The sequence below is a fragment of the Ascaphus truei genome, unplaced genomic scaffold, assembly GCF_040206685.1.
Source record: "Ascaphus truei isolate aAscTru1 unplaced genomic scaffold, aAscTru1.hap1 HAP1_SCAFFOLD_120, whole genome shotgun sequence".
NCBI lineage: Eukaryota > Metazoa > Chordata > Amphibia > Anura > Ascaphidae > Ascaphus > Ascaphus truei.
In genome coordinates, this window is record NW_027454070.1 from 522,800 (window position 1) to 546,906 (window position 24,107).

Genomic DNA, 24,107 nt, shown 5'->3' on the forward strand with positions numbered 1-24,107 from the left:
CAGAGTTACAGTTTTGATTTGATTCAATAAGGTGGGTGGGGAGGGAGAGAACCCATACACTGCACTATATCCAGGAGGAAGATTAGAAAACAGACTTTGGCTTAGTCAGTATGCACTCTGTTCTAGAACCATAACAGTAAAATACATTTGCAAGACCAAAAAGGCAGATTGACTTACTGGATAATGACTAGAGTTGCCATTGTACGAGGCTTCGAAAACACTCTCAGTCATGCCAGTCCTTTCCCACTGGGGACACCGGTTTGCTATATAATAAGATTATGGCTGCAATGCACCCGACATATGGCTTTCTGGTATACTTCTGTGCCTTTTAAGCTTTGAAAAAGACAGATCATCACTTGCTGCCCTTTTACGTCTGCTTGACACTGGTGAATTGATCAGAGCATTTACAGTTTCTGATACTTGCGTTTCTTGGCTAATTGCGTTTAGGATTCTTCGCCTGGGCAAAAACATCGGATGTGGATCCCCTAAAACTAGTTTCCTGTACACGGTTTTAAGTTCTGAACTGGTTTTAGCAGGACTTTTCACTATAGGAAATGTGGAAAAAGAATGCCTTCTTCTTATGGTGCCTTGAATCTCTTTGGGCCACATAATCAGCCCTACATGGTTAGAAGTCTGTGCTGGTGACTTTATCTCACAATTCTCCAGCTTCCTTTGATTCAGCAACGCCGCAGACAACAGTTTTGATGGCGATTCACCAACTTGATAGCTTTCTCTTGGACCCAATAATGAAGAACATGGAAGTACACATCTGGTAAACCATGCGTCACTTTTACGCAAACATTCTGGCCTTGATGCGATGCCGCTCTCATTACAGATTTCGTTAGTAAAAGTCTGGTCTGTGGGAAGGGTATGTGACAAAAAAGAAGCTTGCAGTAGATTCGGCTTTGCAACTTGAAGACTTTGTTCTGTGTAAGGATCTCTGGAGCACAAGCTCCTCTGCCCACGTTCAGCAATACCGGAATTGTTCAAATCGCTTGTATCTTCAGGTCTCCAAGGCATGTGGGAATTTGCCTCATAATTAACAGTGCAACACGCTTTCTCTTTCTTAGAAATTGGGCCCAGCAGCGACTTTGAAAGCCTGGATGTGGGAATCTCTCTTTTTACTCTGGTAAGATCTGTCTTGTGCTTGTTAGCGTACCAAACATTGCGTCTGTAGTATTGAAGTACATTAACGGCTGCCCATTTTTTGCTTTGGATTTCCATCAGTCTGCTGAAAAATTGTATCATATTCGGATAAAAGTCAGCAAGAGTGACATCCCCGAATTCAGAGAAATTAGAGTCGTTACAGTCCACAGATTCTGGCTTATCTGTTTCACTGTCCTCCCCTTCCGTAAAACAAAGTGTCTGCTTACATGCTCCTGCTGTACTATCCGACGCCAACTGTCTATTGTGTCTACCAATAAATCTTTTCAGTTGTGTGGCAATGGAGACTTTTAGAGGAGAAGCAAAAGAACGGGAAGCATTGGTACTTTTATGTTCAAGATATCCAAGAGAAATATCTTCTCTGTTACCTGGAAAATGAAAATTTATAACGTTATCAATTACATTTTAAAGATCTAAAAAAAGTCAATAATTGTTCAGCTTTAACACTGTGTATTTATTCTGCAGTTGTTTTTGTAACTGGATTGGACAAGTCCCATGACCTGCATTATTTTCAGCTCTGTGACCTCCTAGTTCCAGACATACCTTCGGTGAAGTTACCGCTGTGGAAGCAGGAGATTTAAATGGCCATGATTCCAGCTTCCTATTGGCCTGCGATTTGAACGGACATTTAATTTCCCTGGAGGCTTTATACCAGTAATTTGCACCAGCATATAGTAAGATTCAGCTCTGGGGAACTCCCCAAAACTAATAAAAACCAGCCGGGTTTGCCGCGAGATCTTTGATAGATGTACAATGTTCTGTTACGTATGCTGTAGAATAGGGGCTAGTGAATATATTCTGTCATGATGTAACAATGTGACAAAACATTGACATAATGCTAACTCAGATCACACAAGCTTTCCATCTGCAATGACACACCCTCTGTGAAGTGAAGTAATGCACCATTATAACAGTGACGTCACTTCCATTCACATAAATGAAAGTTAATGCACCATTGATTGTACAGTACAGCACATTGCTTCTCACCATAAAAGAGACCGCAGTTCCTAAACAACCAACTGGACAAGACAGATATCAGATTTTTCAGTGAATGGTTTCCAAATCAACCAATTTTGTCTACAAGGTCCTTGAGCAATCTACCAAACATTACTATACAGATGCAGCCTTGGTCGTATCAGGTAGAATAAACCCACTGAAAGCAGCCATGGTTTTTACGGTTCGTTCCCCGAGCCGCAGCGTTTTGCTTTTCTTCACACAGCTCTGGCGATAGTAATACTGGCTACATCTGTATCCAATACAAAGGCAGAGAATGGCGGGGGAGGGGGGCATTTTTTATTACCGTGTTTATTTTTCATTGGCGAAACTTTTACAGAAAAATATTTTTCTCCTGTGCGTTCAACCTACAAAAAAAAGAAAAGAAAAAGATAATAGATCACGTCCTAACTAAGGCCTCGTCCAGGCTCTTCGCTTGCGTGCTGAGGCGCAGGGAAAGCGTTGTCTTTCCCTGGCCTTGCGGTTGCTTGCCCTGCGCTCCGTCAGGGGGCGGGTCAGTTCCGTCACGGAGCTGGTCCGCCCTCATTGGGCGAACCGCTCACGTGACCGGCAAGCGCTTGATTTTTTTGGATTTTTAAAATTGGGTAAGACCTACGGTTCCGCGCGCTTGCGGAAGCGTAAGCGAGCCCCTACTGAAGCCGCTCTAATTGCGACTGTAGGGGCTCAGTGCTGAACGGGAGCGCGCGTCAGCATGCTTCAGCAAGCAAGTGCTTACCATGGACGAGGCCTAAAGGTGTAATTAGCAGTGACATCTACAAGTCATACTCTACATTTTACTTGCCAATTTCCTATCAAATGGCAGAAAAGCCAATTGGCTACAGATCATAGAATTTACTTAGTAAAAAGTCATTTATTTATAAAGAGATAATATTTAGCAGCGCAGTACAACGGGCTGTGAAAGACCATAACAATAAAATGACATTAACAGACAATAAGCAAGGAGGGCCTTGCTCAAAGGATACAGTCCAAAACGTGAGGGCGTGCAAGTTACAGTGGGGAAGAAAAAAGGAAGGGTGTGTGCCGAGCATGCGCGTTCTAAGTGAAACTTCTTTGTGTTTTGTCACTGACATTGTATTTTGATTGTTATGATTTTGATTGAATTAAAGACTTGAGTATAATTTTTTTTCCTGCAGAAATTTCCATAATACCAGTTGGAAAAGATGATACAATTGACTTATGATAACTAAAGTAAGATATACAGGTAAACCCCGTTATAGCGCGACCCGTTATAACGCGGTTTTCACGTGGCTCCCGTTTAAAAATAAATAAATATATAAATCAAAAAAAATTTTTACATGTTTTTTTGCACACTGCACGCTTCACACTGCACACACTGCACACACACTCTCACTGCACACACACACACTCTCACTGCACACACACACTCACTGCACACACACTCTCACTGCACCACTGCACACACTCACAGGACACTACATACTCACAGGACACTGCACACACTGACTGCACACTGCACACACACTGCACACACTCACAGGACACTGCACACACTCACAGGACACTGCACACTGCACACACTCACAGGACACTGCACACACTCACAGGACACTGCACACACTCACAGGACACTACACACACTCACAGGATACTGCACACTGCACACACATTCACAGGACACTGCACACACACTCACAGGACACTGCACAGCACACACACTGACAGGACACTGCACAGTACACACACTCACAGGACACTGCACAGCACACACACTCACAGGACACACACACTCTCTCCCTCTCCCCCCCCCCCCCCACACACAGGATAGAATGTCTGTGGTGTAGAGCAGGAGAAGCTATCAGGAACACAGACACACAGACACACAGCTCTCTTTCTAGACAGGGCAGGCTCCCCTGGCGTCCCTGAAAAGTTTGCGAGTGAGAGCAGGAGAAGCTGCTGTGCGGGTGATCAGTGGACATGTGAGTAAAATTGCCATGGAGAGAAGGCTGCAGCCCTGAGCCTCGCACTCTCCAAGCACTGCCTGCAGCTCTCTGACTGCTGGGGAGGAGGGAGGAGTAGCACAGTGCAGCACAGTGCGATGATGCGATCCCAGCTCTCCCCCCTCTGTAGACACGGAACCCCGGGCGCGGCGGCCATTTTTAAATTTGTTTAATTAATTAATTAATTTAATTAGCGCGACCCCGTTTGTAGCGCGGTCGGATCGGGTGGTCCCCGAGGACCGCGCTATAACGGGGTTTACCTGTATACATAATTTGGATTTTAAAGTATCTAAATGCCGATACTTTCAAAAGTCTTTCATTCAATCAAAATCATAAAAATCAAAATACAAATCAGTGACAAAACAAAGAAGTTTCACTTCGAACGCGCGTGATCGGCACACACTTTTTTTTTAAAACTCACTTCTATATTTTGCTTTCATTCAGGATTACCCATGTTGTCCTTAGTTACAGTATGTGATACATTTGTATTTTATTTATTATTCATCCTCATGCTTGTGTTGCTGGTTCTTTTCATTCATAAATTTTCAACACACATACTAAGTTTTTTTTTTCAATTATCCTTAGACCAGAAGTGTTTGTTTATTTAGACAGTTGCATACATTGTATTGTATTGTATTGTATTGTATGTCTTTATTTATATAGCGCCATTAGTGTACATAGCGCTTCACAGTAGTAATACATGTGGTAATCAAATAAATAACAGATAATATAAATAACAGATCATGGGAATAAGTGCTTTAGACATAAAAGTAACATTTCGGAAGAGGAGTCCCTGCCCTGAGGAGCTTGCATTCTAATTGGTAGGTAGGGAGAACGTACACAGACAGTAGGAGGGAGTTCTGGTAAGTGCGTCTGCAGGGGGCCAATCTTTATGTATCCTGTGTTCAGAATATCCACAGTGCTATTCATATGCTTCTTTAAGTAAGTGTGTCTTAAGGTGGGTCTTAAAGGTGGATAGAGAGGGTGCTAGTCGGGTACTGAGGGGAAGGGCATTCCAGAGGTGTGGGGCAGTCAGTGAAAAAGGTTTAAGGCGGGAGAGGGCTTTAGATACAAAGGGGGTAGAAAGTAGACATCCTTGAGCAGAACGCAAGAGTCAGGATGGTGCATAGCGAGAAATTAGGGCTGAGATGTAAGGAGGAGCAGAAAAGTGTAAAGCTTTAAAAGTGAGGAGAAGAATGGAGTGTGAGATGCGGGATTTGATCGGAAGCCAGGAGAGGGATTTCATGAGGGGAGATGCTGAGACAGATCTAGGAAAGAGTAGAGTGATTCTGGCAGCAGCATTTAGGATAGATTGTAGGGGAGACAGGTGAGAGGCAGGAAGGCCAGACAGCAGGAGGTTACAGTAATCAAGACGGGAGAGAATGAGGGCCTGAGTCAGAGTTTTAGCAGTCGAACAACAGAGGAAAGGGCGTATCTTAGTTATATTGCGGAGGAAAAAGCGACAAGTTTTAGAAATGTTTTGAATGTGAGGGGCGAATGTGAGAGAGGAGTCGAGTGTGACCCCTAGGCAGCGTGCTTGGGCTACTGGGTGAATGATTGTAGTTCCAACAGTAATGTGGAAGGAGGTAGTAGGGCCAGGTTTGGGAGGAAGTATGAGGAGCTCTGTTTTAGCCATGTTGAGTTTAAGGCGTCGGAGGGCCATCCAGGATGATATAGCAGAGAGACATTCAGAAACTTTGGTTTGTACAGCAGGTGTAAGGTCAGGTGTTGAAAAGTATATTTGTGTGTCGTCGGCAAAGAGGTGATAATTAAACCCAAAAGATGTTATTAGGTCACCTATAGAGAGTGTGTACAGAGAAAAGAGAAGAGGTCCCAGGACAGAGCCCTGGGGTACCCCCAAAGAGAGATCAAAAGAGGAGGAGGAGGTGTTAGCAGAAGAGACACTAAAAGTACGATGGGAGAGGTAGGATGAGATCCATGATAGAGCTTTGTTCCGAATACCTAGAGTATGGAGAATGTGGAGGAGAAGAGGGTGGTCCACGGTGTCAAATGCTGCAGAGAGGTCGAGTAATATGAGCAGAGTGTAATGACCTCTGTCTTTGGCAGCATGGAGGTCGTCAGTTATTTTGGTGAGGGCTGTTTCGGTGGAGTGAGCAGTGCGGAAGCCAGATTGTAGAGGGTCTAGGAGAGAATAGGTGTTGAGAAAATGGAGCAAGCGAGAGAATACAAGACGTTCAAGTAGTTTAGAGGCAAAAGGCAGGAGGGAGACAGGTCGATAGTTAGAAAGACAGGTAGGGTCAAGCTTGCTGTTTTTGAGTAATGGTATGACTGTTGCATGTTTGAAGGAGGATGGAAAGGTTCCAGAGCAGAGGGAGGAGTTAAAAATGTGTGTAAGCGTAGGGATTATAGTAGGAGCTAGAGGTTTTAGGAGATGGGAGGGAATGGGGTCAAGAGGGCAAGTGGTAGAGGGAGAAGAGGAGATCAACAGCGACACATCCTCCTCTGAGACAGTGGAAAAAGACTCAAGGAAGGCAGGAGGAGAGTTAGGAAGAGGTGTAGGATGGGGGGAAGAAACAGAGGGGATGTTCTGCCGTATGGATTCCACCTTTTCCTTAAAATAGTCAGCAAAGTCCTGAGCGGAGATGGAAGAAGGAGAGGCAGCTGAGGGTGGTTTGAGTAGAGTATCAAAGACAGAGAACAGTCGGCGTGGGTTAGACTTGTGCATGTTGATTAGTGCAGAAAAGTAGGCTTGTTTACACTGGCGACACACTTTATTCGAGCTCGGCTAGTCCCACGAATTCGGGTATACCCGGGTGTATTGAGGTTTGTGACTGTTTTCTGCCCGAGTGCATTGAGTTATTTTCCGGCAGGGATTGAAGCATTTTATTCCCGCTGGCTGCAATACTGCACAGTACATATATATATACTGCATTACAATTCATGAATTTATGCCATCTGGTAGACACGCGAAGCATTGCAGCCTATTAAATCCTAATCATTATCATTTAACAGATCAGCCGCTCGTCAGCCAGGCATGAACCCAGGCTGGGAAGGCAAATGCAACGGGGCTTGTCAGAGGTGAGGAGCGGCGCATTCCAGGTATCTGCCAGGTGCATACCGGGTATTTGCTCGAATAAAGTGTGTCGGTGCAGTAGCTTGCGAGAGGGCAGAGTTGAAACAGGATAGCATAAATTTGTAGTGAAGGAAGTCTGCGAGAGTGTGAGACTTCCTCCAGAGGCGTTCAGAGGAACGAGTGGAGGAACGCAGCATGCGCGTGTGGGAATTTAGCCAGGGTCTAGGGTTAGAAGGGCGAGGGCGGCAGAGAGAAAGCGGGGCATGTAGATCAAGAGACGAGGACAAGACAGAGTTGTACTTTCTTTCATACATACAATGAATTTAACAGATGGGTGTGTAATATCAATTGTTACTTCTTTATAAGCTCATGTTCTGCTCATTTAGAGGGCTATTGAATCACCTTTGATGAAGCGAGAATTTACCTCACAAAATGTGCCAGGTGTGCCATAAATAGTGGGAACACCATAGCAACGTTTCCCAACATCCAGCACATGTGCAAGCAGCTCTGGCTGTTTCTGCACATGCGTGAAAATGGGAAACCTCTTCTATGCATGCGTGAGGGTGGACGGCCGTTTACACGCATGCACAAGCGGCTCTGGTCGTTTCTGCGAATGCGGTGCTGGCCTCTGTTAGTTGTTTCTGCGCATGCACGATAATGGAAAAGTTCTTCAGCACATGCGCGAATGCCATCAGGCGTTTGTACGCATGTGGATGCAACTTTTGCCGCTTCTGCGCATGCACTCTGACTGCTCCTGCACAAGCGGTTCTGATGTCACCTGCGCATGCGGCGACCACTTCTGTGTATGCGCGGTGCAGCACCAGCAAATTACGTCACTTCCGTTACACATTTTCGCCTCCGTGAAGGAGATTTTGTCCTATGAGAATTTACTAGGTGCCATTAAAGTTTCACTTCAAAAGATGGGTGTGGTTGTAAAGACTACTATGAATCTAGCACAGGGGTGGGCAACTCCAGTCCTCAAGGGCCACCAACAGGTCTGGTATTAATGATATTCCTGCGTCAGCACAGGTGGCTCAGTCAAAAACTGCCACCTGCGCTGAAGCAGGGATATCCTTAATACCGGACCTGTTGGTGGCCCATGAGGATTGGAGTTGCCCACCCCTGAGCTAATGTGTGTTGCAGTAGAGGCAGGAATAAGCAGAGTAACATAACAGGAGGATGTTGAAAACCATTCTTCGAAGGAAGGCGTTTTTCAGACACCTTATGTGAAGGGTAAGGCAAATTTGATGTTCCAGGGTAGGTAGAAAATGTTTGGACCCGGCAGAGGTTTTGGATGCAAGTTGAGGAATAGGAGACTAAAAAGTGAGATATCATGGAAAATGTGTGTGTGGAAGAGTTGTTTGGAGAGAACTTGCAATGTGTACAGAGCAGTGGTTCTAAAATGTAAGATTCAAAAATATATACTTACGGCCAATGTTTTAGGAATTGCTCTTTCATTGAAGTGAACAATAATATCTACATCTGCAACATATTTTTTCCCAAGCTTCAGATCTGAAAAATGCACTAAAGGAGCATGATCCTGTTAAAAATATATATATATATATATATATATATATATATATATATATATATATATATATATATATATATATATATATATATCACTATATATAGTATAGAATAGATCATGAAGCATATTTATATAATTTTTAAAAAAAAAGGGAAGAAGGGGAGGATTCAGCACCCACCTTCCGATTTCATTTTGGACAGACCATACTGTGCAGTGATATTTTGTGGATACCTCCCACGGGAAAATAGACCTTTAACTTGATCCAAAAAGTATGGGGTGTCACATAAATGGAATGATTTACTTAAATCTGCAGTTCAGGCTGCCGTTTTTTTTTAATGTATTTATTTTTTCATTTAATATGTGCATCAATAAAATCTGCACACTGACAAGTGATTAGCTAAGCTGCAGATCGATTGTTTCTCCTGTAATTAATCGCTGAAGATTTGGTTTTGGGGGTTCTTTACATCACCATTAGGGCAGCAGAAGATTCCCCAAGATGCAAAGTTCTGTGGGAAAGATCATGTGACCAGGCAGCCACTAGATACAATTGGTGTACTGCTAGAGAGGGCAAAAGGGGTATGCCAGAGCGTTTCAGAAGAGGAAGTGTGTGTGACTTTGTAAATGGTTGCTATAGAAACAAAAATGCTTGTTACATTATAATACATTAAAAATGTCTTTAAAAAATTGTTAAAAAAAAAAAAGGGCTACAAGTATTTTCTCATTGTACAGAACTGATTTATTAAAACAAACATACACGTAGGATATTGCTTGAACTGCAGCTTTAAACCCGTCCCCTGAGCTAAAATCTCACTTCTTTGTATTAACTAATTGCAACAACAAAATTGAAACAGAAAAAAAGCCCGTCTCTCAAAAACGAATTTTAAATAAATGGTTACATTGCGCAAACGTGGGAAATTCTGGTGGTCAGTTTGCCTCCAAACTGAAGATGGACTTCCTGTTTTTGTAAGCAACACATTCCACATCGGACAAAATAGCCACCATCCCTGGTTCAAATCCAAGCCTAAGGCTGGGTCCATAGAAGGGGAAGCAGGGCTGGACCGCGCTGACGCTGAGGCTCGCCTGCTGAAATCTGCGCGATTTCATGCCCATGCAGGCGAGCCAGCGGGCGCGATCGGAGGCGGGGGGAGACTGAGGGAGGCGGGGCAGTGACGTCGCTGGGCCAATCGCCCGCGACGCACCAATGTCAACGTCACGGCGCCGTGACATTGACGCTGCTCCGCGCTGATTGGTTGTTTTCAGCCGACAGCGCTCTGAAAAACAGCTTGGCTGTCGGCTGAAAAATCCAGCGCCTCAGCATGCCTGCGGACGCTCGCGTGAGCCCCCTCTCAAGGCATCCTCATTGAGGATGCAGGGGCTCAGCGCGGAGCGTATATATAAGAAAATAGATCAGGCAATTAAGTCACCAGCAAAACAATGTAATAAGTTAATTTTGAATTTCACTGTATCCAATGAGGGAGCAGCAACAACTGAACCCTTTTAGGCACGCTAGATCGTGCGGGTAATCGCTGAGAGAGTTGTGCATCTTCATCTGCACATGAAAAAGAGATGCAGGGGTTTGTAAATCTCTGTACACTCAATTATCTCTGAAAAATTCTAGTTGTTGGTTTATTAAAAAATGTATGACAGTCATTGAATCATTTAAAACTATGAAGGAACATTAATACATAGTGACGGAAGAGTAACAGGGTAAGTTCTTTTTGTTTTTGTTTCCTGTCAATATAAATACTAATAGGGATTGGTTCATTGAACTGCTGCAATTACCTCCACACTCATTTCACTCCATGTTAGAGTGTTTTTGTCATTGAAGACAGACAGATGTAGTCAGATTGAATGATTAGAAGGACGCTCCCTCCCCATCAGAGGTACACACAAAAGCACCCTAAATAATGTAGTTAATGGCTGAACAATAAAGCAAAACATTCTCATGCAAACAATTTATTAAGCCTTAGGCAGAGGCCAGGCAGGGAGCGGGCGCTCATGCGCGGTGACGTCACTCTCCCTGCTCGGTTGGGAGATTTGTGGCTGGCTAGATGCGCACACTGGGGGCGCGGCCATGACGTCACAGAGCTGGTTCGCCCTCATTGGGCAAACAGCTCACGTGATGTGCGAGGAACAAATTCAATTTTGCTTGCTTTGGCAAGCAGGTAGGCGCCGCTCATGCACTTGCTCACACTGGCCACACATTGTCGCAATGTGTTTCATCGCGGCCAGCGTGAGCGCCCGCTCAGCGCCACCCTGACCGAGGCCTTCGTGTTGCATTCATTATCAGGAGCAAATAAATAACAGGCAGTCCTTGGTTATCCAACAGAATCCGTTCTGGAAGTAGCGTTGGATAATGAAAACGTTGTAAAGTGAGTCCCATGTTAATCAGTGGTGGTGAGCGTTGGATAACGCATTCCGGCGTAGAAAAATGGCCCATAGGGTTGCATTGTAAAGCATTGGATATGCCATTCATTGTAATGTGAAACGTTGGACAGCGAGGACTACCTGTACTTGTGATGGATGGGGTAGCTGTCATCACAAAACTGGGATGAAGCCCAGCTAGCTACCCCATAATCCATGTAACTTGGCCACCTATGTAAGGCTTATTTTGGCCAAATGTACTTTAATATCTGGGGGAGAACAGGGAAAGTATAATGCACTATGTATGTAAATCAAAGCACTTTATTCCCTGTAAATGCAAGCCCCCAGTTTAGTGAATCAACATTGTTCTGTGATGTGATTTGGGAGTCAGCCCTGTAAAGTGTAAATTGGATTAGGTGACTGTATGTGCTCATTTCTAAGATGACAGACTTGTAATGTGATTTGCATGTGTACATTTCTATAGAGGGGACTCTGTGATTTAATCAGCTGAGGTTCCTTCAGAGAAATGTGTATTGTGACAAAGGCTGGGAACGTGGAGGTGTTAAAGACATTTGGCGAGTGGGAAAGAGTGGTCAATCAGGTCTGCTCTGATTGGCCAGCAACCCGTCCCATGTAAAGGATAGCAACAGAGGGCTATATAAGAGGCACTGCTGATCAGAGAATCTATCTGGGAGACATTCTGTGAAGGAGTTTGGATCTTGACTGTGACCAGCTGGAGATACGTTAGAGGGGCTGCTGTGTGATCAGCACTCTGATATCCTGGACGAGAAGCGGACAGGGCAAGCCTTTTTGAAGCAGGCCCCTGCACCTAGCGAGGCTAGTCTACTCCCCAGGTGGTATTGTATCTTGCTTTGTGCATCTTTGTTTTGTCTGCTGGCGTGCCAGAATAAACCTCATTTTACTCAACAACCTTGTCCTATTTGGTGCTAGTGATCCCGGTGTAAAAGTTCTGGTCTCCTGTGACAGTACTTACATTAGAAGATTTCAGTTCGGAATTGCTGGTAGTATCTGGATGGCTTCCACTGTCATCTTCACCTTTAACAGAAAGAAAATATATTCTTGCAAACCAATTCATTTAGTATTTTTTTTTTTTAGGGACAGAGTAATATTTTATCCTTCTTACCGGAGATAACGTAGCTGTCACAGCACACATTAATATTATCTTCAATCGCATGCACCTGACAAGGAGTAAAACGAAAGTATCACACCTTTATTCTAAAAACAGTGAAATAATTACAGAATATGGATGTCTGGTAAATAATGTCACCCATTAAAACAAATTTCAGGTATCAGCATTGCATCTTCGTTCGACTTTTTGATAACTCCTATGAACAGCCAGCTGATAAATGCTGGTTAAACCATACTCAAGTTAAAATGATGGAATTGTGAGGCGAGAGAATTTGAGGCCACGCTGGTGAACTGGGAATCTATATTCAGCTACTGTATAAACATGCTTCATAGATAAAATCAATAATCTACTCTACACTCTGTTTTGCCAACACAAAAGGCAAATCACACCTGGCAAGGGGGTCACCCCCTTTATCATTGGAACATGTGAATAACAATCAATAAACCCCACGTATTAAAAAAAAAAAATCTAAATGTAATATCCTCATTACCCGTTATAGAGCTGGCCTAGCCCGCATGGGTGGCTACAGCTATTGACCGGGGGGTGCGGCCCCCCCCCCCCAGCTAGGCTGTTGGTCGCGTGCACGATCAGGGAAGGCAGTTGGGGCGGTTAGTTTTTAAATAGAGCCAAGGAACAAGCAACTGTCACTTGTTCCTTGGCGTTCAACAGTTTCACACACTCTCCTCTCTTCTCCTGCGTTTAGTAGGTTAAAATTGGTTTGATTTGGGCCCCCCTCCCGGGGTGAGGGATTTTCCCTTCCCTCCTCGTGGTGAGGGACCCTCCGCCTCCCCCCGTGTGTTTTTGCCGGTTTTGCCAGTGCCCGGGGGGGGGGGGGATTGCAAGTAAGGCTGTTGTTTTTTGTCCTGCGTGGGACCTCCCTTCCTTCCTCGTGGTGAGGGACCCTCCGCCCCCCCCCCATGTGTTTTTGCCGGTTTTGCCGGTGCTCGGGGGGAGGTTGGGGATTGCGAGTAGGGATAGGTTTTTGTCCTGCCTTTCGTTATCGCGCTGTTTTATTGGTAGCAGCGGCGGGGGGAGGAGGGAGAAGGATGAGGAGAGTGACTCCTACCTGGGGCTGATGCGTGTAGGAAGGCGCATCGGCGTGGAGGAGGTTTTTGCTTGGCGCCGTTTGCGAGCCCTGTTCCTGTCCTCCTATTGTGGCCGCTTGTGTGGCTGGGGGGGGGGAAGAGAGGCTCGCCCAGCCCACGCTTAGCCGTGCGGTTGGGCTAATGGCAAGGGAGGTCTTTGCATACACGAGTGTCATGTGGTTCCGCCTCCTGACGATGATCAGGGGGTGGTTTTTTTGGGGGGGGGCTGGGGGCAAGGCTGTTATTACGTCTGGGGGAGGGGGCTGTTCGTGGTTTGGCTGGAATGGTGGGCTTTTGCCCCCCCTCCTCCCTCCTCCTTGGGGAGATATTGGCCCTTTTCCTTCCCCCCCTTTTTTCTTCCACTCTTTTAAACAGGGGCTGTCCATTTATAAAAATAATAATAATTAAATAAATAATTAAAAATATATATTAAAAAAAAAAAAAGGTTTAAAAAAAAAAAAACGCCTTTTGAGGTTGGTCTTGGTTGTGGTTAATGGAAGCCAATTCTAAGGTTTTTCGTGTCGTGGGTGACACCATACTTAAAAAAAAAAAAAAGCTTTAGAGCGGTTCTAAGTCTATTCAAGTGAACTGGTTTTCGTGGAAAGATCGGCCAGGCAAGAGTTCAAGAGTAGTTTGCTGGCAGGATTTAGGTGGTGGAATTAAACCAGTGTTTGACGAGCCATTGGATAAATTCAGCGCTAGTAGCGATGTCCTTTCAGGTCAGCACCATGCAGCTTTTGGCGGAGGCGCACAACCATGAGGAAGGATGGTTTCAGAAGCAGATGTGTGCACTAGTGCTGAAAGCTGGAAGTGATCAAGGAAGTTTGGGCAGTCGTGGAAACGCGAGAGGACAGGGTGGTTCCCATGCTACCTGCGCTGAGGCGTGGCCATCATCAAGTGATGAAGGGGGTCCTAGTTACGGAGCACGGGAAGCATTGGTGGTGCAGAAGGGTATGTCATGGCGGAGTTTTTGGAAATCACAGCCTATTTGGTTGAAGGCTGGGTGACTTTTGGGAGGAGCCTGGGAGATGGGTTCCCACATGAACAGGTGTGGGACATTGGGTCCCTGGAAAAACAGGGGTGGGACATGGGTCTCCACAAAAACAGGTGTGCGACATGGGTCCCCACAAAAAACAAGTGTTGGACATGGGTCCCCACAAAAACAGGTGTGGGACATGGGCCCCTGGAAAAAACAGGGGTGGGACATGGGTCTCCACAAAAACAGGTGTGGGACATGGGTCCCCACAAAAACAAGTGTTGGACATGGGTCCCCACAAAAACCGGTGTGGGACATGGGTCCCTGGAAAAAGCAAGGGTGGGACATGGGTCCCTGGAAAAAACAAGGGTGGGACATGGGTCCCTGAGAAAAAAAAAATAAATAAAAAAAAAAAACAAGGGTGGGACATGGGTCCCTGGAAAAACAGGGGTGGGACATGGGTCCCAACCTTATATAAAAAAAAAAAAAAAAAAAGCATGGATGGAGGCGAGCAGTAGGTGGCTAAGTATTCCATTTCTCCCCTAAAAAAAAAAAAAGGGGGGGGATTTTGGGAGAGGGCCGACATGCTCGCCATAGCCGGTTACTGGTGAAAGGAAAGCTGGAAAAGGATAGTTGGTAATAAAAAAAAAAAAAAAAAAATAGAGGTTGGGGGGTTTGGTCCCAGCCTAGAAGAGAACGTAGGTAAAGGATTGGTCCTTTTAAAAAAAAAAAAAAAATAAGCGTTTATTCAGGAATAAAGGTTAGCTTAATTGGGGGTTTAATATTTGCTTCCTCATTTACAGGTAAATCTGGAACGGCCGGGACGCGGTCGACCTCGCTTCGTGGCGCTGGTACGTCGTCCACGGCTCGCAAGCGGTCCGGGCCTCGGGTTGAGCTTGCTGTCAGAGGCTTAGAGGACAAGGGTCTTGGGGCAGGTCCCGACAGGCGGTTCAAAACACCGCCGGGGACTGGGGCATCGAAGGGTAAGCGAAAAAGAGTTGCTTGTTTGGGAAATAAGGGCGTTACCTTGCCGGGCATTGTTAGCTCCCCTGGGCCACAGGTGTTGGAGTTGGGGTTAGCGGGCGATGCCGAGGCAAGAATGATTAGTGCGGTGGTTAAGGGCGTTCAGTTAGCTTTATTGCCGATGACAACGTTATTATCCACTAAGCAAGCAGTGGAGGCATGCAAGTCAAGTGAGCGGCAGGGGGGGTCAGATTCAGTGCTTGATGGGGGGAGCAACCGTGGAACAGTGGGTGGAGAGTTGGCTCAGGTGTCTTTGGGTGGGGAGAGTACAGCAGGTTGTACCCTTAGCACAGTGCCGAAAGTTATTCAAGATGCGTTGGCATCGGCCACAGCATTGCCGGTGCAGGTGGCGGGACAAGGAGCTGATTTAACGACAGTTGTTAGTTTGTTAGGTGAGCATCCGGTGGTGAATTCAGGTGCTGGGCAGGGGACAGGGCTCGGAAGGCCATTGGCAGGTTCAAAAAGGCTGCCGGATGCGGCCTATGGGGACTCATGTACGACCATATCACGTTCCTTAGGCGTGCATTTGTCAAAGGAAGTAAAGGAAAAGATTTGGGCGGGTGATTACGTTGAGATTTTGTCATTGCTTCCGGGTTACAATGAAGCGGTAGCTAAATCCGGAAAAAAAAAGGGGGAGGCTAAAAAGGAGGATGTGGAAAAGCGTCTTTTTCCTCGCAAGTTCAGTAATTGGTCGCAGGCATTTGGGATTTTGGCGGGCGTTGCGGGGGAAAAGGATCCGCATTTATGCTCGGCGCTTTTTAAGTATCAGGATACGATTAGAAAAGCGTTTCAGAAACACGGGGGGTCGTCCTTTCGTGGGTCAAATAGCCTCAAAGGGGTCTGGCGGGAGCATTTTCAGGTGCGCACATCAGGGAGAGGGCGTGCAGGTGGGAAGCAGTCGGGGGTATGTTGGCGTTACAACGAGTCAAGATGCAATTTTGAGAATTGTATGTAGATTCCAACATACTTGCGCTGGGTGCGGGGGTCAGCATCCCAAATCAAAGTGCTTTAAGAAAGATAGTAAGGGTTTCAAGGGAGCAGGACAGCAGGCTGTTCAGGAAGGAGGGAACGCCAGTTTCAGCAGAGGCAATGGCGCCTTGGCTGGAAAAATACCCCAATAGACGGGCAGCTAGCTTATTACGAGAGGGGTTTAAGGAAGGATTCAGGATCCCCTTTGAGTATCAGGAGGGATCGGGGGGCGAGAGGAATTTGAAGTCGGTACAGGGCACACGTTTTCTATCTTCCCCGCTTCAGCCCATGAAATATTGAGCTTCAAATGTGTTGTTAACGTGGTGTAAAAAAGTTGCTCACAGCTGTTCTAGGAACACATTGTGAAATCGCGTATATCTTTGCTTCTACACATAGGAATGTATTGTGCTTTGCTTTACACACTATTCTACAGTCAAGAGGAGAGAATTTATCAAGTTTAATAAGCAAAAACACTGTATAAGTCGAATTTCAGCATTTTTGTGTGACCGGGAAAACCACAGTCACAAGCCGAGATGCAGTTCCATAGAAACTTGCCATTTTACCGCTGAACCTAAAAATGGGTAGAAAGTACTTTTTCTCCCTTCCTGTTAATGCCACAGACTTCGCCTTTACAGGGCACACGTTTTCTATCTTCCCCGCTTCAGCCCATGAAATATTGAGCTTCAAATGTGTTGTTAACATTGTGTAAAAAAGTTGCTCACAGCTGTTCTAGGAACACATTGTGAAATCGCGTATATCTTTGCTTCAACACATAGGAATGTATTGTGCTTTGCTTTACACACTATTCTACAGTCAAGAGGAGAGAATTCATCAAGTTTAATAAGCAAAAACACTGTATAAGTCGAATTTCAGCATTTTTGTGTGACCGGGAAAACCACAGTCACAAGACGAGATGCAGTTCCATAGAAACTTGCCATTTTACCGCTGAACCTAAAAATGGGTAGAAAGTACTTTTTCTCCCTTCCTGTTAATGCCACAGACTTCGCCTTTACAGGGCACACGTTTTCTATCTTCCCCGCTTCAGCCCATGAAATATTGAGCTTCAAATGTGTTGTTAACTTTGTGTAAAAAAGTTGCTCACAGCTGTTCTAGGAACACATTGTGAAATCGCGTATATCTTTTCTTCTACACATAGGAATGTATTGTGCTTTGCTTTACACACTATTCTACAGTCAAGAGGAGAGAATTCATCAAGTTTAATAAGCAAAAACACTGTATAAGTCGAATTTCAGCATTTTTGTGTGACCGGGAAAACCACAGTCACAAGCCGAGATGCAGTTCCATAGAAACTTGCCATTTTACCGCTGAACCTAAAAATGGGTAGAAAGTACTTTTTCTCCCTTCCTGTTAATGCCACAGACTTCGCCTTTACAGGGCACACGTTTTCTATCTTCCCCGCTTCAGCCCATGAAATATTGAGCTTCAAATGTGTTGTTAACGTGGTGTAAAAAAGTTGCTCACAGCTGTTCTAGGAACACATTGTGAAATCGCGTATATCTTTGCTTCTACACATAGCAATGTATTGTGCTTTGCTTTACACACTATTCTACAGTCAAGAGGAGAGAATTCATCAAGTTTAATAAGCAAAAACACTGTATAAGTCGAATTTCAGCATTTTTGTGTGACCGGGAAAAACACAGTCACAAGCCGAGATGCAGTTCCATAGAAACTTGCCATTTTACCGCTGAACCTAAAAATGGGTAGAAAGTACTTTTTCTCCCTTCCTGTTAATGCCACAGACTTCGCCTTTACAGGGCACACGTTTTCTATCTTCCCCGCTTCAGCCCATGAAATATTGAGCTTCAAATGTGTTGTTAACATTGTGTAAAAAAGTTGCTCACAGCTGTTCTAGGAACACATTGTGAAATCGCGTATATCTTTTCTTCTACACATAGCAATGTATTGTGCTTTGCTTTACACAGTATTCTACAGTCAAGAGGAGAGAATTCATCAAGTTTAATAAGCAAAAACACTGTATAAGTCGAATTTCAGCATTTTTGTGTGACCGGGAAAACCACAGTCACAAGCCGAGATGCAGTTCCATAGAAACTTGCCATTTTACCGCTGAACCTAAAAATGGGTAGAAAGTACTTTTTCTCCCTTCCTGTTAATGTCACAGACTTCGCCTTTACAGGGCACACGTTTTCTATCTTCCCCGCTTCAGCCCATGAAATATTGAGCTTCAAATGTGTTGTTAACGTGGTGTAAAAAAGTTGCTCACAGCTGTTCTAGGAACACATTGTGAAATCGCGTATATCTTTGCTTCTACACATAGGAATGTATTGTGCTTTGCTTTACACACTATTCTACAGTCAAGAGGAGAGAATTTATCAAGTTTAATAAGCAAAAACACTGTATAAGTCGAATTTCAGCATTTTTGTGTGACCGGGAAAACCACAGTCACAAGCCGAGATGCAGTTCCATAGAAACTTGCCATATTACCGCTGAACCTAAAAATGGGTAGAAAGTACTTTTTCTCCCTTCCTGTTAATGCCACAGACTTCGCCTTTACAGGGCACACGTTTTCTATCTTCCCCGCTTCAGCCCATGAAATATTGAGCTTCAAATGTGTTGTTAACATTGTGTAAAAAAGTTGCTCACAGCTGTTCTAGGAACACATTGTGAAATCGCGTATATCTTTGCTTCAACACATAGGAATGTATTGTGCTTTGCTTTACACACTATTCTACAGTCAAGAGGAGAGAATTCATCAAGTTTAATAAGCAAAAACACTGTATAAGTCGAATTTCAGCATTTTTGTGTGACCGGGAAAACCACAGTCACAAGACGAGATGCAGTTCCATAGAAACTTGCCATTTTACCGCTGAACCTAAAAATGGGTAGAAAGTACTTTTTCTCCCTTCCTGTTAATGCCACAGACTTCGCCTTTACAGGGCACACGTTTTCTATCTTCCCCGCTTCAGCCCATGAAATATTGAGCTTCAAATGTGTTGTTAACTTTGTGTAAAAAAGTTGCTCACAGCTGTTCTAGGAACACATTGTGAAATCGCGTATATCTTTTCTTCTACACATAGGAATGTATTGTGCTTTGCTTTACACACTATTCTACAGTCAAGAGGAGAGAATTCATCAAGTTTAATAAGCAAAAACACTGTATAAGTCGAATTTCAGCATTTTTGTGTGACCGGGAAAACCACAGTCACAAGCCGAGATGCAGTTCCATAGAAACTTGCCATTTTACCGCTGAACCTAAAAATGGGTAGAAAGTACTTTTTCTCCCTTCCTGTTAATGCCACAGACTTCGCCTTTACAGGGCACACGTTTTCTATCTTCCCCGCTTCAGCCCATGAAATATTGAGCTTCAAATGTGTTGTTAACGTGGTGTAAAAAAGTTGCTCACAGCTGTTCTAGGAACACATTGTGAAATCGCGTATATCTTTGCTTCTACACATAGCAATGTATTGTGCTTTGCTTTACACACTATTCTACAGTCAAGAGGAGAGAATTCATCAAGTTTAATAAGCAAAAACACTGTATAAGTCGAATTTCAGCATTTTTGTGTGACCGGGAAAAACACAGTCACAAGCCGAGATGCAGTTCCATAGAAACTTGCCATTTTACCGCTGAACCTAAAAATGGGTAGAAAGTACTTTTTCTCCCTTCCTGTTAATGCCACAGACTTCGCCTTTACAGGGCACACGTTTTCTATCTTCCCCGCTTCAGCCCATGAAATATTGAGCTTCAAATGTGTTGTTAACATTGTGTAAAAAAGTTGCTCACAGCTGTTCTAGGAACACATTGTGAAATCGCGTATATCTTTGCTTCTACACATAGCAATGTATTGTGCTTTGCTTTACACAGTATTCTACAGTCAAGAGGAGAGAATTCATCAAGTTTAATAAGCAAAAACACTGTATAAGTCGAATTTCAGCATTTTTGTGTGACCGGGAAAACCACAGTCACAAGCCGAGATGCAGTTCCATAGAAACTTGCCATTTTACCGCTGAACCTAAAAATGGGTAGAAAGTACTTTTTCTCCCTTCCTGTTAATGTCACAGACTTCGCCTTTACAGGGCACACGTTTTCTATCTTCCCCGCTTCAGCCCATGAAATATTGAGCTTCAAATGTGTTGTTAACGTGGTGTAAAAAAGTTGCTCACAGCTGTTCTAGGAACACATTGTGAAATCGCATATATCTTTGCTTCTACAAATAGCAGTGTATTGTGCTTTGCTTTACACACTATTCTACAGTCAAGAGATGAGAATTCATCAAGTTTAATAAGCAAAAACACTGTATAAGTCGAATTTCAGCATTTTTGTGTGACCGGGAAAACCACAGTCACAAGCCGAGATGCAGTTCCATAGAAACTTGCCATTTTACCGCTGAACCTAAAAATGGGTAGAAAGTACTTTTTCTCCCTTCTTGTTAATGCCACAGACTTCGCCTTTACAGGGCACACGTTTTCTATCTTCCCCGCTTCAGCCCATGAAATATTGAGCTTCAAATGTGTTGTTAACTTTGTGTAAAAAAGTTGCTCACAGCTGTTCTAGGAACACATTGTGAAATCGCGTATATCTTTGCTTCTACACATAGCAATGTATTGTGCTTTGCTTTACACACTATTCTACAGTCAAGAGATGAGAATTCATCAAGTTTAATAAGCAAAAACACTGTATAAGTCGAATTTCAGCATTTTTGTGTGACCGGGAAAACCACAGTCACAAGACGAGATGCAGTTCCATAGAAACTTGCCATTTTACCGCTGAACCTAAAAATGGGTAGAAAGTACTTTTTCTCCCTTCCTGTTAATGCCACAGACTTCGCCTTTACAGGGCACACGTTTTCTATCTTGCCCGCTTCAGCCCATGAAATATTGAGCTTCAAATGTGTTGTTAACATTGTGTAAAAAAGTTGCTCACAGCTGTTCTAGGAACACATTGTGAAATCGCGTATATCTTTGCTTCTACACATAGGAATGTATTGTGCTTTGCTTTACACACTATTCTACAGTCAAGAGGAGAGAATTCATCAAGTTTAATAAGCAAAAACACTGTATAAGTCGAATTTCAGCATTTTTGTGTGACCGGGAAAACCACAGTCACAAGCCGAGATGCAGTTCCATAGAAACTTGCCATTTTACCGCTGAACCTAAAAATGGGTAGAAAGTACTTTTTCTCCCTTCCTGTTAATGCCACAGACTTCGCCTTTACAGGGCACACGTTTTCTATCTTCCCCGCTTCAGCCCATGAAATATTGAGCTTCAAATGTGTTGTTAACGTGGTGTAAAAAAGTTGCTCACAGCTGTTCTAGGAACACATTGTGAAATCGCGTATATCTTTGCTTCTACACATAGCAATGTATTGTGCTTTGCTTTACACACTATTCTACAGTCAAGAGGAGAGAATTCATCAAGTTTAATAAGCAAAAACACTGTATAAGTCGAATTTCAGCATTTTTGTGTGACCGGGAAAACCACAGTCACAAGCCGAGATGCAGTTCCATAGAAACTTGCCATTTTACCGCTGAACCTAAAAATGGGTAGAAAGTACTTTTTCTCCCTTCCTGTTAATGCCACAGACTTCGCCTTTACAGGGCACACGTTTTCTATCTTCCCCGCTTCAGCCCATGAAATATTGAGCTTCAAATGTGTTGTTAACATTGTGTAAAAAAGTTGCTCACAGCTGTTCTAGGAACACATTGTGAAATCGCGTATATCTTTGCTTCTACACATAGCAATGTATTGTGCTTTGCTTTACACACTATTCTACAGTAAAGAGGAGAGAATTCATCAAGTTTAATAAGCAAAAACACTGTATAAGTCGAATTTCAGCATTTTTGTGTGACCGGGAAAACCACAGTCACAAGCCGAGATGCAGTTCCATAGAAACTTGCCATTTTACCGCTGAACCTAAAAATGGGTAGAAAGTACTTTTTCTCCCTTCCTGTTAATGCCACAGACTTCGCCTTTACAGGGCACACGTTTTCTATCTTCCCCGCTTCAGCCCATGAAATATTGAGCTTCAAATGTGTTGTTAACATTGTGTAAAAAAGTTGCTCACAGCTGTTCTAGGAACACATTGTGAAATCGCGTATATCTTTGCTTCAACACATAGGAATGTATTGTGCTTTGCTTTACACACTATTCTACAGTCAAGAGGAGAGAATTCATCAAGTTTAATAAGCAAAAACACTGTATAAGTCGAATTTCAGCATTTTTGTGTGACCGGGAAAACCACAGTCACAAGCCGAGATGCAGTTCCATAGAAACTTGCCATTTTACCGCTGAACCTAAAAATGGGTAGAAAGTACTTTTTCTCCCTTCCTGTTAATGCCACAGACTTCGCCTTTACAGGGCACACGTTTTCTATCTTCCCCGCTTCAGCCCATGAAATATTGAGCTTCAAATGTGTTGTTAACTTTGTGTAAAAAAGTTGCTCACAGCTGTTCTAGGAACACATTGTGAAATCGCATATATCTTTGCTTCAACACATAGGAATGTATTGTGCTTTGCTTTACACACTATTCTACAGTCAAGAGGAGAGAATTCATCAAGTTTAATAAGCAAAAACACTGTATAAGTCGAATTTCAGCATTTTTGTGTGACCGGGAAAACCACAGTCACAAGACGAGATGCAGTTCCATAGAAACTTGCCATTTTACCGCTGAACCTAAAAATGGGTAGAAAGTACTTTTTCTCCCTTCCTGTTAATGCCACAGACTTCGCCTTTACAGGGCACACGTTTTCTATCTTCCCCGCTTCAGCCCATGAAATATTGAGCTTCAAATGTGTTGTTAACTTTGTGTAAAAAAGTTGCTCACAGCTGTTCTAGGAACACATTGTGAAATCGCGTATATCTTTTCTTCTACACATAGGAATGTATTGTGCTTTGCTTTACACACTATTCTACAGTCAAGAGGAGAGAATTCATCAAGTTTAATAAGCAAAAACACTGTATAAGTCGAATTTCAGCATTTTTGTGTGACCGGGAAAACCACAGTCACAAGCCGAGATGCAGTTCCATAGAAACTTGCCATTTTACCGCTGAACCTAAAAATGGGTAGAAAGTACTTTTTCTCCCTTCCTGTTAATGCCACAGACTTCGCCTTTACAGGGCACACGTTTTCTATCTTCCCCGCTTCAGCCCATGAAATATTGAGCTTCAAATGTGTTGTTAACGTGGTGTAAAAAAGTTGCTCACAGCTGTTCTAGGAACACATTGTGAAATCGCGTATATCTTTGCTTCTACACATAGCAATGTATTGTGCTTTGCTTTACACACTATTCTACAGTCAAGAGGAGAGAATTCATCAAGTTTAATAAGCAAAAACACTGTATAAGTCGAATTTCAGCATTTTTGTGTGACCGGGAAAACCACAGTCACAAGCCGAGATGCAGTTCCATAGAAACTTGCCATTTTACCGCTGAACCTAAAAATGGGTAGAAAGTACTTTTTCTCCCTTCCTGTTAATGTCACAGACTTCGCCTTTACAGGGCACACGTTTTCTATCTTCCCCGCTTCAGCCCATGAAATATTGAGCTTCAAATGTGTTGTTAACGTGGTGTAAAAAAGTTGCTCACAGCTGTTCTAGGAACACATTGTGAAATCGCATATATCTTTGCTTCTACAAATAGCAGTGTATTGTGCTTTGCTTTACACACTATTCTACAGTCAAGAGATGAGAATTCATCAAGTTTAATAAGCAAAAACACTGTATAAGTCGAATTTCAGCATTTTTGTGTGACCGGGAAAACCACAGTCACAAGCCGAGATGCAGTTCCATAGAAACTTGCCATTTTACCGCTGAACCTAAAAATGGGTAGAAAGTACTTTTTCTCCCTTCCTGTTAATGCCACA

The 24,107-nt window shown here is 43.7% G+C and overlaps 1 protein-coding gene across 1 annotated transcript; it reads right to left on the bottom strand.

The window, feature by feature from the left end:
- Positions 1–276: 276 nt before the first annotated feature.
- Positions 277–13,534, bottom strand: LOC142475380 (uncharacterized). The gene is made up of 5 exons (XM_075581296.1): positions 13,282–13,534; positions 12,210–12,264; positions 12,060–12,121; positions 2,465–2,525; positions 277–1,532 (listed from the first exon to the last, which is right to left on the bottom strand). Exons 1-5 carry the CDS (start codon positions 13,474–13,476, stop codon positions 277–279), a joined length of 1,629 nt encoding a protein of 542 aa, XP_075437411.1. The 5' UTR covers positions 13,477–13,534.
- Positions 13,535–24,107: the final 10,573 nt, after the last annotated feature.

Bases quoted from the DNA above. Each gene is read 5' to 3' on its own strand.
- LOC142475380 (XM_075581296.1), bottom strand. From the start codon at position 13,476: ATGACACTCGTGTATGCAAAGACCTCCCTTGCCATTAGCCCAACCGCA. The intron at 12,265-13,281 runs GTAGGAGTCACT...ACTCCTTGTCAG, and splicing joins CCTACACGCATCAGCCCCAG to GTGCATGCGATTGAAGATAA. The intron at 12,122-12,209 runs GTAAGAAGGATA...TTTCTGTTAAAG, and splicing joins TGACAGCTACGTTATCTCCG to GTGAAGATGACAGTGGAAGC.